General features: G+C 38.5%; 1 protein-coding gene across 3 annotated transcripts in view; it reads left to right on the top strand.

The window, feature by feature from the left end:
* The window catches only part of PDE4D (phosphodiesterase 4D), a 368,255-nt gene that overhangs the window by 255,493 nt on the left and 99,117 nt on the right, over nt 1–13,645 (top strand). For all 3 annotated transcript variants that reach the window (XM_032205385.1, XM_032205388.1, XM_032205386.1), the window contains exons 3-5: nt 1,568–1,604; nt 6,532–6,605; nt 7,943–7,992. In XM_032205385.1, coding sequence (XP_032061276.1) covers nt 1,568–1,604; nt 6,532–6,605; nt 7,943–7,992 — 161 coding nt within the window. The remainder of the gene's footprint in view (nt 1–1,567; nt 1,605–6,531; nt 6,606–7,942; nt 7,993–13,645) is intronic.

The raw sequence follows: 13,645 nt of genomic DNA, 5'->3' as shown, positions 1-13,645 counted from the left end.
GATTACATCAGCCTGACCATAAGAAGTAACAATTTTCTTTCCTTTTAGTCAGGATCAAAAAAGGAAGAGGTCTGATCTTTCCATTACCGTGAAAATCTGTGTTAAATGCCACGTATACCGCCTTTAATTTCCACAGAAGAGTCATCAGTCTTCCTAGTTCTTTGCTTTTTCAGGAATGCAGAAAAATTCTATTCCACTTCTGATGGGAAGGTTGAGGATTTTCCTCCTTGGCTGCCTGAGGAAGTCATTGTTGTCAGAATGCTTCATTAAATGATATTTATGCAGAAGTGGTTGGGATACAGTGAAAACTTTCCACTTGACCGGACAGTGTGTAAACCTGATCCTCACACTAAACTGGAAGAAACATAGCACCATGGGAGTAACTTAGAGGCTTTAATTGTCTCATGAAACCAAATCCAATTGGTTATTATAGACATGATGAATCATCCCAGGGCATTAACAAGGGAGTTAATGACCATCTGGTTTTAAGAGCTCTATTCATTTTCATAGGGTCATGAAAACATCATGAAATACCTTAGACCTTGATTTGAAAATGTGTTATTAAATGCTCATACTTCATGCTTAAATAACCTGAAAACAGCACCAAAGCAATGGTATTTCTGCTGAATGATTTCAAGTCCAAATACAACTTAGAAATTATCATGGCAAATTCACTTCAGTAAAATACAGTCATATTCAATTTTTGTCTTTGGAACTTGTCTTTTTTTTTTAATCTTGATTGCTGCCATCTACTAGATATGATAACTGAAAACTCAAGTTTTGCCTCCCCACACAGTTCAGATGAGACTGGGCAGATACCCATGCTTCAGTCTCTCATCAGTTTCTTTCTGCAGTTGTCCAGTGTTCCCATAGCCCTACATGTGACTACACGTGGTACTTTGTGTGCAACTTCTATATTTTATTCATGAGGCAAGTGGGAATAACTTCACAGCATAAGCCAACGTCTCTGTGCAAGTGTTTCAGCACAGAAGTGAAGAAACCCCTCTTTTCCTGCCTCCCTTCTCTGCTACAGCACGTCATCCCGACACCTTGCCCTACGTCAGCCAGAGTGGTGTGGGTGAGGTTGCCACAGCAACAGCACACTCTTGGTTACACCCCCTGTAACTACATGATTGTGAGTCAGTTCAAAAGTTTTACTAGGTTTTTATTAGTCTGTGATGCACTGCCCAGTCATCTGCAGTTACTCGCCTGGCCCCTGCTCACAAACCTGCTAGCAACCCTTAATGTAATCGCTTTCAGTGTTCTCCTTTTGTCCTTTGGGATGAAATCTCTGCAGGTCTGCCCCATGCAGTCACCTGTCCAGAAAGCTGTGCAGAAACTGGTTGGTTCATCAGCCGTCCCATAGATACACAGGTAATTGGGCAATAACTAATTTGGTATTTGCTTTTCAAAAGAATCTGTGAAGCAACGGTAGTGTGTAACTGTTGAAGAGTAAACCTGGAGTAACCCAGAGCACACTGTAAAACCTCATTTTCTCTCTATAAAAGTAGTAGCAGTGAGATGACTTTCATTAATATCTAACTTACAACTCTGCTCATTTTTTCAGACATGGAGATGACTTGATTGTGACACCATTTGCTCAGGTAGGCACAGTTTTGCCTTATTTCTCACATGATCTTGCAACCTAAAGTCCAGGAGGCCAAAACAGCTCTTTTCCACTGTTAATATTACATAAGATTTATTTGCATGAAACAGGAAAAACCTCTCTAAACAAACACCCATATACCTTTGACTCTATTATGTATACCTGTATGCTCTATATCTTTTTAAATGTTTTTTCAACTATCTGAAAAGTGAAGTGCAAGAACACAAAAAACATGTTAGCTTGCAGGGTGTTCAAATATTGTAGCAGACAGTCATGATGAAGACAAACCTTTGTTCTCTTATTATACTGCTGTTTACAATTACAATGCCTTCTTGTGATTTTTTTTTTATGCACACAATGTAAGGTAATTTTTAGATGCAAGATAAGCTTTACCAGAATACTTAAGTTCTTTTACAAAATCAAATCTATTTGATTTTTCTTTTAAGATTTTATGTTCTATAAAATAACAAATCAAAAATCTTAGTAATTTAGATCAAATCTAGTAATTTCGATTTTTAGCAGCAGAACTGTCTCGTCATGTATGAAAAGTAAATGTTGATATTCCTTGAACTCATGATAGGTACCCTGTAATAGACAGAAAGGAAAGTTAATTCAGTGAAAGTACAGAAAAAATAAATCTGGAAGTCATATGTGATTGAAAGTGAATGGGAAGAGAAATGTTGAGACACACAACAATTCCAAATATGAATAATGTGTCCAACTGTAGTCTAAATACACAAGTTGCTTACAGGTTGCTTACAGGTCTGTTGCATACAATGAATATAGGCAATTGTACTGTAACTTAACTGATAAAATAAATTTTGGTGTCCTTTTGGTTCATTTCAGTTTCATTACAGTTCAGATATGGTGTCTTCATATATAACACTGGTTGATTGAAACCTTAATATGAAGATTACCTTCATCTTTTACTAGCAGAGAATAGATTGAGTCTGGGCCTTTTCTAACTATGTTTTATGACTTCCCAAATAGTAAATATTCCTCAATAATAGAAAGAGAAGAAATTACCATACAAACAAACAAACAAAAAGGTAAAACCACTTCTGGGTTCCATTAGTTCCTCCGGAAACATAAAAACACTAACTCTTAAGCAGAGAAAAAATTCAAATTGTATGATGGTCAAAAAATCCAGTATTTCAGTTGAGTATATGTTCATTTTCATCTGAATTTTATTATAAATTTTATTACAAATTATGCCACATAGATGAGACAAGTTATAGTACACCTAGAAAAACAATAAGTGTTACACCAGGCTTTTTTCACCTGGTAGAAAATACCCTATTTGTGTCAAGGGCAGCTTGGTATTCCTGTGGGCATAGACAGACATGCTTCAGCAATTGGAGCAGGAGTAGTCGCACCGAGTTGCTGTAATACATTTTGTGAGTTGTTTTTACTGTTTCGATGGAAAACCCTGTTAGCAGTGTTTTAAATCAACCTGTTTTCATTTGCGTTGGAGAGAAGGAAGAGAGCAGGGTGAGCTATCGCATCATATTCCCCAACATAAGAGGAATTGATAAGCACTTGAGAAATGGTGCCTAACAGAGGGGACACTATGTCTAATTATACTCTTCGGAAAAACTTAGTCCTTATCTAAGACTGATTTCAGTATGCAAAATCCTATCCTAGTGGGGCCTGTTCACAAATAACATCTGCAGATAAACACAGGACTCACCCCTCTGAAATACATTAGCAGCATTAGGATCACACACAGGACTTACGGAATTGTGTCCCGTATGCCAGTAAAATGTCTATACCTCACACAAAACAGCTTTTAGCTTTGTTTAATGTCCTCTTCTTAGTAAGAGCAATATTTCATCATGTAGATGCATTTTTGTGTTGTAAACAGCCAAAGCTTCCTAGTGACACCAGGTATTGGAATGTATGCTCCATTTATTTGAAAACATCCATATTTTCTTCCATTGATCAGGAAGGATGTTTCATCCAATTGTGAGCCACCAGGTGGTAATAACTCCAGTTTTAGCTTTTTGATTACTGTTCAGCACATTACCATGGCATTGTGGCTGCATTCATTACTGCAGGCAGCACGGCATGCTGTGTCCCTCACACAGAATCTGCCCCCAAGACAATTTGCTATTTTTACCAGAAATGAGATTCAGTAAACCAGATACAAAAATTGTCTTAAGTATAACATTAGTTATGCTTCCCTGGGTTATAATATAAAGAAACTGCTATAATTTAATTGTTAGAATTTCAGATTTCAAAATAAAATCATTTGAGTGATTTGAAATTGAATGACCAAATTTTTTATCATCAAAGAAGTTTGATTTTTTTTAAGTTCACTAATGACTGTATACAACTTAATTTTTGAAATTATATAGTTATTTAGGGATTAAACCTCAAAGAGATTTGCAGACTGGTTGCTTTTTTGCTCACAGATCTAACTCTGGGAACATTAAGCACAAATGTACTTGTAAACAGAGAAACTGTCATTTAATATATTTAATATCATAGCTGCATAGATATTTACACTTTGGCACAATAAATCGATTTGTTTGGCTGCACTGAATTCTGGAGCTAATGGCCAGTTTTAGTTGTCATTCTGACAATCTTTTATATTTATTTGGGGTCCTCTTGCTTTTGCAGAATGTGTCAAAATATGTATGCACTATGCTATTGTAGCAGGAATGCTGGGCAGATACTGCCCATTTTATCCCTGGACCTAACCTTACAGAAGAACAGATTTCTAACCTTACAGAAGAACAAATAGGAGGACTTAAAAGCTGAATAGTCCAGTCTCCGCTTTCCAGAAAAAGAGGGATTCATAATGTCTCAGACTGTGGAAAAGCCTAGACAATGTGAATAGTGGTGAGCATGGCACTGAGACTCCCTCACATCTCTTTGGGGACCTGAGTGTGGGCCCATCTAGGCTCATTAGCTTCCACTCATAACTGTCCCTGAGCAATCTAGCAGCTCTGCACACTCCTTCCTCCAGGACCCCAAGTGCTCAGTATCATATTAGTTCAGATGCAACTCATTTCAATGAGGTTTATGTTTTCACGTGGGATTGTGCCTAGCCTACTAACCTTTCTGAAACTGAGTCCCATGCAGCAGGTACAGTCATTCATTTCAGCCCAGCGGAGGCTGGGAGCTAGTAGGCATGGATGTGTTTGAGATGGCTCACTGAAGTCACGTAGCTACAGTTGTGCTTGCTCCCAGTTCTCTGTGCACCTTGAATATGCAGATAATTTCAGTCCACCAGGGATTATTGAGGAAGAACCTACAACCAGGAATACTGACTGTTTTTTCAAGGCCTGAGACATCTCTGAGAGCCACATAGATATGTTTATCTAGTGCACTGCTTCCCATAATAATACTAGTACATACAAGCAATTGCAGTATCGTGGCACACATAGACCAGAACCCAGGCACACTGACCAAAGAAAAACAAGTGCCTGCAGTCACTAAAACATGTGTTTATTTAACAGACCCAACATTTTTCCTTTCCTGTCTGTGCACCTGCAACTCATCCTTTCCTTTTAGAATATTCTAAGACTTCAGCAGTTTTCCTTTGTATTTAATGTCTTCATTTTTGAACTTTTGAACTCTTACATCTTTCTCCTTCTTCCATTCCATGCCACATTTCCATCTGCGTATATCAAACATCTAAATATAACATTTATCACTGTCACTATAACCTGGGCACGCAAATTTGATGGCACAAATAATTATTTGAATTCAGTTCTGAACGTAGAATATGCGATTTTGCCTCCCAATCTCTTGAAAGAAAAATATAGTGGAATTAATTAGGCAATAAATTTATTATCTCAACACATTTAGGAATTACCTACAATAATCGCTTGAATACCTCCAGTGATGAATATCTCTAGAATATTTTATATTACGAGTTTTTCTTTCATTTCTCTCCAACCCCCTTTCTACTTCACGTATAAATTCAAGTGTTCTGTGGAAAGACAGTTATATCTTCCATGGCTTAGACTTCTGAAAGCCAAATTCCCATTCCCACCTTTGTTAGTGTCTAAAATGCCAGCACCAGTTCACCAGGGAACCAGAATAATCTGTGCTGAGGAGAAGTAGTGGGTAACTACCACAAAGACACAGTGATTAATTTTGTTGCCTCCTCCCATTCGCAGTCTGATTTTAAGTAATTCATAGTTCCCTCTCTGACATCAGCTGAACTGCCTCTCCATAGTCAGAGAAGTATCCTGTTGTCCTTATGTAGTGCAAAATTTGTTGCATTTATCCAACCTCCTTCAGTGGGGAACGCCTATGCCGCTTATACAAAAAAGACACTTTGCTGCTTCCTCTAGCTGCTGTCTTGCATAAAAATACGTCCAGAAAGTGAGTACTCCATTTCAATCATCTTTACCAATGTGTAGAGCTTGTAGATTTGTATCTACAGGCATTTCCTACCTGCTGAGGTGATACCTTCCTCTTTATCTGTCCTCTTGTACTGTCTCTAAATGAATTCATCCCCTTAAAGGAGACACGTTTTATTTTTCCTGCCAGTCTAGACAGTCTCATTCCATTTGTCCTTTGAGTTTTGTGGGGGCTGAACTGCAAATGGAAAAATCTGCAATCATATTTTACGTATGAAATATTAGGTTTGAATGGGTTATTATCGTCCAAACACGAATGCTTTTATGGTCGTTTTAGAGAATTTAGTATTATGTGAAAAACTTTTCCTCCTCTTAAGTAAGTTTGTCTTTAAACAAATAATGAGTTGTTATGATGGAAAAAATAAATAAACTATTGTCCTTGTATTACAGACATGTTGTTAAGTAATGGTCAAAAGCTTCAGACAACCAGCCCTGGTAACCTTTTATGTTTTGCAATGTCCTTTCATTTTTCTTTCAGCACAGTGGATTGCAGCTAACTCAGTCTCACCTGTGCAGAAATTTAGACTGAAACCATTTTATATGTTTCAGGTGCTGGCAAGCCTACGTACTGTACGGAATAACTTTGCTGCATTAACCAATTTACAAGATCGGGCACCCAGCAAGTGAGTGTCAACTTTTTTCAGCAGTATATTTAAATAGCAAACTAGGAATAACAATTAGATGTTACAAATTTCAGTTTGTGTCACCAAGCTTGTATAAAACATGTGATGACTAATGACTTTATTAATCCCTTAAATCTACTATACTTTATAGCTGAGACAGCAGCCCCCTTGCCTACTAACTGCTTTTTCATTGCTATCCCTGCATAAATTTTGAGTGGTTTGTGTGTGTGCAATTTCTATGATTTTCAATAAATTAGTCATATGCCAAAGATCATTCAGAAGCGATTATCAGGCAAAGAGTATGAGTTGTGCAAATGAATGAAAGTGAGCATACAGCTACACTCACTGTGAGCTACTTGCATGATCGAGAGCTAGAAGTCATCCAACATATCCACAGTAGTTCATGATTATAATGCGACATTATAAATATGACCTTTCTCCAATTCTGGTACAGAATCATAGCTAACATTAACATTAGTTAAACTGTAAAGTTTTGTAATGAAGCAATTTTCCTTATCCAGAATGTGTGTCTCCAGAAATTAGAAGTAGTTAGTATTCATGGAAGCTCATTCCCATAGCAGTTTCATAGAATCATAGAATGGCTCAGGTTGGAAGGGACCTCAAAGATCATCCAGTTCCAACTCCCCTGCCATAGGCAGGGACACCACCCGCTAGATCAGGTTGCTCAGGGGCTAATCTAACCTGGTCTTGAACACCTCCAGAGATGGGGCATCAATTTCTCACTGAAGACTTCAGTATCTAAAGACAGCTGCCTATCATTGCATATGCAATGCTGTAGAAAGATATTTCCAGGCCTCTTGGTTGGAATATTCAGCCCCTGCTTGCTCTCATCCATACAACCCTAAGCAGCTGTGTCAGTTCAGCAAATCATCGAGCAAAGGATTCCACTGTGCTGTTTGTCCTAAAGATTATTGTGAAATGTATATGCAACATAGTAAATGAACTTAAAACTAATTTTTGCTTTAAGAATTTATCTCATATAAGAGAATGTGGGTAGTGAGTGTATTCTTGTAAGAATAAAAACTATGTATATAGACCAAACTGTAAGCTGTGTACAAGCTCCAGCAATGATTAGGCAGGTTTTTAACAAACTTATAGATATCCCTGCTTACGTTCCCAATCTGCAGAAAGATTTGAGCATCAGTTGTGAATTCCTTTCTGCGTTATATAAATAGCTGAATGAACTCTTTCTTTGTTTATGCTAGTGTGTGTCAGTCCCAAATAATTTCTAAAGGAAAAGTGTTTCCTATTATATTGTTCAAGGATTCAACCACCTGTGAGTTAATCAGGCTTATAACTTATTTATTTTTTTTTAGACGGTCACCAATGTGTAACCAACCATCCATTAACAAAGCAACTATAACAGGTAAGAAAACAGCATGGGTTTCTAAAGTTAATATATGTTTATAAAAATGAAAGTCTCATTAAAAAATGAATTTTATAATAATACCCTTATACTGTTTCATAGCTTATTATATCATGCAGTACTTTTGGTTGTTATCATGGCAACTTGGTCTTGAACCAAGTTGTTCCCATGGTATGGGAACATACTTTTTTGAATTTTTTATATTTTATTAATACATGTATTCTTACTCCATGTAGTCTTCCAAGTGGTTACAGTCTTTATGGCTTGTTGACAGAGTGAAAGGATTTGCTTTGCCTCGTAGTGTAAGCATACAGGCCCTTACTATACAAGCAATTTATCATTTAAAGCAAGAGCTTATCGTTTCCAGTATTTTCAGCCTTTCTTTTTTTCCGGTTAGGTCTTGGCTTGATTTTTACTGATCCTCTGCAAAGCTCTTGTCTTTTTAATTGTGTCATAATGGGATAGTAAGTAAAGGAAGATATTATACTTCAGTTTTTTTGAAGAGAACCATGCCTTTGTCATCTTAATAATCTCTTTTCTTAAGCTCTGGATAGTGGTAACATCATTATTTTTTTCATCTATCCTCAAACACATATCCCTCTAAAAGATCCAGTCTTGGGAGTTCTGTACTATTTTATTCTCCAAAGAACTCAACGTGTAATGTGAGCACTTGTATGGGCTGATTAGGGAACAGAGGGTTAAATCTTTTCAAATCCATTCTATGCACAGAAAATCATCCTTAGTTATGAATGTTTTGCAATCATACGTAAATTCATAGTAACTAACTGAACAGGGAGGGGAGAAAGATGAATACATGGATCTGTCATGAAGTGTTTCTTGCCTGTAACACCTATAATCATAATCATTTTTTAATGTATTACTTTAAGAGGTCATTTTGGGTGTTGTTTTCAAATTACTAACTATGAGACATCTCAATTATTGAGAGATGCTACATCTATTTTTAACCATGGATTTTGTCTCACAAATCAGTGCAGTCACCCAGAAGTCTGTTATCCTAACTGGAGACAGAAATTTTAAAAAGTAGGGTTCTTTCTTTGGTTCCAAGGTGCTAACTTTAGAACGCCTACAACACGGTAAAATCCCTGCCAGTAACAGAAAATGTGATATCCAGAACAGAAAATATGCATGCATGTGAACATTCAGGGAGCTTACCTTACATGATCTCCCCCAGTGGTTTGCCTGAGGACAGCTTCTCTTCTCCAGCAGGAGAAGCTGCTCAGACATCAGGACCCAAGACACAATCTGCTGGAAGTTACTGTTGCTCATTTTTAATTCCCCCCTGATCTGAAGGTTTCCATTCAGCTAATCCCCAGAGTGCAGAGTACTTGTCAGAAACGATACATCAACTGAGGTTTTAGTGTTTGGAAGGAAGGTAGTGCAGTCAGTGGTGCAGCTAATACAGAAAATGTTTCTGTGCCAAGAAATTTAAAGGAAGCACGAGTGGAAGGTAAAGAATAGCAAGGATAATTTAATCTAATTGAGTTCAATCTGATTCTACAGAGATGCTGCTGGAACTGCTGTGCCCAAATTATGCATTGAACTAGCTGAGCTGGGGCCTGTGTGCATTGGATATAAGTGGCTAAAAGACATCAATGATACAGAAAAAGATATATTAAGCTACTATAAAGGTTGAAAATAGCTACAGTTCACTTTGACTGCTGAATGGAGATGGAGGCTGGGTACTTTTTTGCCTGAATGCCATTTCCCATTCTTAGTTATATACTTTGTTTTTGTTTTGTTTTGTTTTTGTTTGTTTGTTTGTTTGCTTTTTTTTTAATTGCATTTCCATAGAAACAAATTTCATGGCATAAGCACAGAAGCATGCATAGATGCTTTCTTGAAGCATATATAATGCTGGTAAAACACATTGCACAATGGCATTATACCAAAAAGAAAAGACATATTGCAAACAATTTTTTTTTATTATTTTTTTTTGTTCCTGCTCTTCTTAGAATGATTAGAGATCCTTCTGGATGATCCTATGCTTTCTGAATTTTTATTGGGAATATTTGTAATGTAGCTTGTGCAGAGTCTTTCCTGCTGAAAAGTCCTCCCAGTCATGCTGTACAAACTAGGTGACTGGAAGACACGGTGTCACTAAACAATGTCGATACTTAAACAGAAATAGACACAAAAAGTGGAAGTTTTATGTTGCTAAGCTTCCTGAAAGTGTCATCTTCCAGGAAAAGCAAAAGTGTAGTAAGACAGAACTGTTAGACCTTATGGGAAAAAATGATAAAGGAAAGATAAAAAGGGATTTGGTAAAGCAAAGTGACTCAAGCAGCAAGAACAAAATCCTTGCATTGTGATTAAAAACTATTTTTTGCTATTTTAAGAATTTACCTTGAGGTAGAAAAGTTTGAGAAAATCCATTAAGAAAAAAGTAGGGAACTGTGTAATAGAGAATTGAAGCAGCACGGGAATAAAATGTTCAAATTGTTAAAAGCAATAGCAGCCATAGTGGTCTGGAAGTTAGAATCATCTTTAAATGTGAATATGTAGAAGCCAATGATTAAAATATGGCTTGTTCTATTCAATATATCCACATTAATCCTTTTCGGAAACTGTTGACAGAAACAGTTACGTATTAGTGGCATACTTGATCTTCAGTATAAAACAAGTATCGTACAGCATGTTGGGTGTACAGATAAATTAGGGAGTAGGAGGTGGGAGTTTTTCATGTACCAATAAACTTCTTAGATAGCACTTTTATTATCCATCTTAGATGTCTAGGATGTAGATACCTATTTTGGTGAGGCTCATTAGAGTCCTTTTACAGTCAGTGTAAATAAGCAGACATGCAAATAGACTTATTTTAGGTGTCTTCTTTAAAGGGTCCCTAAATTGGTAACTAAACACGCTATTGCTGTCCTTTGAGAATAGCTTGGGATAACTCCTTTTGCTGTATAGTGATTTCATGCTTGGTGTTTTGTTCTTCAACCAGAAGAGGGGTTCCTCTCACTGTGATTCACATTTTCCAAGCAATCATATGAACAGTGTTTCATTTCAAATTTATAGTAATTCTCCTAATGCAACACATCAGTGAATTATAAATAGCATTTCATTTTCAAATTACGAACAACAACAACAAAACAACAACAAGAAACCACTATTACCTGTGACTCAAGGACTGAGCTTTAAAGTTTTCATTTTTAATGAAAAAATGAGCAAGCATTAAATCTCTTTTGGTTACTACATTTCTAGTATATGCACTTCTAGCTGAAAGTATAATGAGCTATGAAGGAACCATATAAGGTCTTTCTTCATGTACCTTTAAAATAGATAGGAGATTTCACAAATTCTCTGCCTGCTAGTGACAAACTCAGTCTGCCAGATGCTTTAGATGCTTTTATATGCTTTTATGTACAAAGAATACATGTACATGCAAAAGGAGGCAAGTTTGTCCAAAAGAAGTTTCTGGGCCTAAAAATACTCTGTTACTATATGCTTATATTGCTTCTTATTGGACTTGAGTTATACCCTTTACATGCATGGTTCTGCATCTTAAACCCATCAGAAATCAATAATTTGATTATTTAAATGGAGCTTCTTGCATGTTTCTTGTAGACTTTGTTCAAGATAGTTCTTGGTTTCTATCAATTAGCTTCAGGTTTCCCATGAAACTTATGGTTTTGAAGTGTAATCTACCAGTTTTTATTTTATGACACTGGAAGTATAATCAATCATTATTTATTTAATAATTAAATAATGTTATCTAATTAAGTGATTAGCTTCCTGTATTTCAGTATCATGCACTTGAGCAAAAATCACCATGGGAAGCTAAAAATCAGACTGAAACTCCTAAATATAGACAGGTAGACAAAAGAAATAACACAGGTTACATCTGAAAATCTGTAGTTTATATCAAGTACTACTGGAAATCACAGAATCACAGAATTATCTAGGTTGGAAGAGACCTCAAGATCATCAAGTCCACCCTCTGACCTAACACTAACAAGTCCTCCACTAAACCATATCACTAAGCTCTACATCTAAATGTCTTTTAAAGACCCCCAGGGATGGTGACTCCACCACTTCCCTGGGCAGCCCATTCCAATGCCTCACAACCCTCTCAGTAAAGAAGTTCTTCCTAATATCCAACCTAAAACACCCCTAATGCAACTTCAGCCCGTTCCCTCTCGTCCTGTCACCAGGCACGTGGGAGAATAGACCAACCCCCACCTCGCTACAGCCTCCTTTAATGTACTTACAGAGAGCAATAAGGTCACCCCTGAGCCTCTTCTCCAGGCTGAACAAGCCCAGCTCCCTCAGCTGCTCCTCGTAGGACTTGTTCTCCAGGCCCCTCACCTGCTTCTTCGCCCTTCTCTGGACTCTTTCGAGCACCTCGATGTCCTTCTTGTAGCGAGGGGCACAAAACTGAACACAGTACTCGAGGTGCGGCCTCACCAGAGCCGTGTACAGGGGGACAATCACTTCCCTAGACCTGCTGGCCACACTGCTTCTTATGCAAGCCAGGATGTCGTCGGCCTTCTTGGCCACCTGAGCACACTGCTGGCTCATATTCAGCTGACTATCCAGAAATACTCTCAGGTCCTTCTCTGCCTGGCAGCTCTCCAACCATTCCTCTCCCAGCCTGTAGCTCTGCTTGGGGTTGTTGCACCCCAGGTGCAGGACCCGGCACTTGGCCTTATTGAACTTCGAACAGTTGACCTCAGCCCATCAGTGCAGCCTATCCAGACCCTCCTGCAGAGCCTTCCTACCCTCGAGCAGATTGACACACGCACCTAACTTGGTGTCATCTGTGAACTTACTGAGGGTACACTCGATCCCCTCATCCAGATCATCGATAAAGATATTAAAGAGGACCGGCCCCAGTATCAAGCCCTGGGGAACGCCACTAGTGACCAGCCTCCAGCTGGATTTGACTCCATTCACTACAACTCTTTGGGCCCGGCTATCCAGCCAGTTTTTAACGCAACGAAATGTATGGCAGTCCAAGCCACGACCAGACAGATTCTTGAGGAGAATGCTGTGGGAAACAGTGTAAAGAGCCTTGCTGAAGACAAGGTAGACTACATCCACAGCCTTTCCTTCATCCACCAAGCGCGTCACTTTGTCATAGAAAGAGATCAGGTTCGTCAAGCAGGACCTGCCTTTCATAAATCCATGCTGACTGGGCCTGATCACCTGCTTGCCCTGTAAGTGCCGCTTGATGATACTCAAGATAATCTTCTCCATGAGTTTCCCTGGCACAGAGGTCACACTGACAGGCCTACAGTTTCCTGGGTCTGCCCTCCGGCCCTTCTTGTAGATAAGCGTCACATTTGCTAGCCGCCAGTCGACTGGGACCTCCCCTGATAGCCAGGACTGTTGATAAATGATGGAAAGTGGCTTGGCCAACTCCTCTGCCAGTTCTCTCAGTATCTTCGGGTGGATCCCATCTGGCCCCATCGACTTGCGTACATCCAAGTGCCGTAGCAGGTGACCAACCATTTCTTCATGGATAGTGAGGGCCACATTCTGCTCCCCATCCCCTTCCACCAGTTCAGGAAACTGGGTATCCAGAGAGCAACTGGTTTTGCTGCTAGAGACTGAGGTAAAGAAGGCATTAAGCACCGCTGCTTTTTCCTCACCTTTCATAACTAAGATCCCCCCTGCATCCAGTAAAGGC

This window comes from Aythya fuligula, chromosome Z, assembly GCF_009819795.1.
Source record: "Aythya fuligula isolate bAytFul2 chromosome Z, bAytFul2.pri, whole genome shotgun sequence".
Classification (NCBI taxonomy): domain Eukaryota; kingdom Metazoa; phylum Chordata; class Aves; order Anseriformes; family Anatidae; genus Aythya; species Aythya fuligula.
This window is presented reverse-complemented; position numbering and strand designations above follow the sequence as displayed.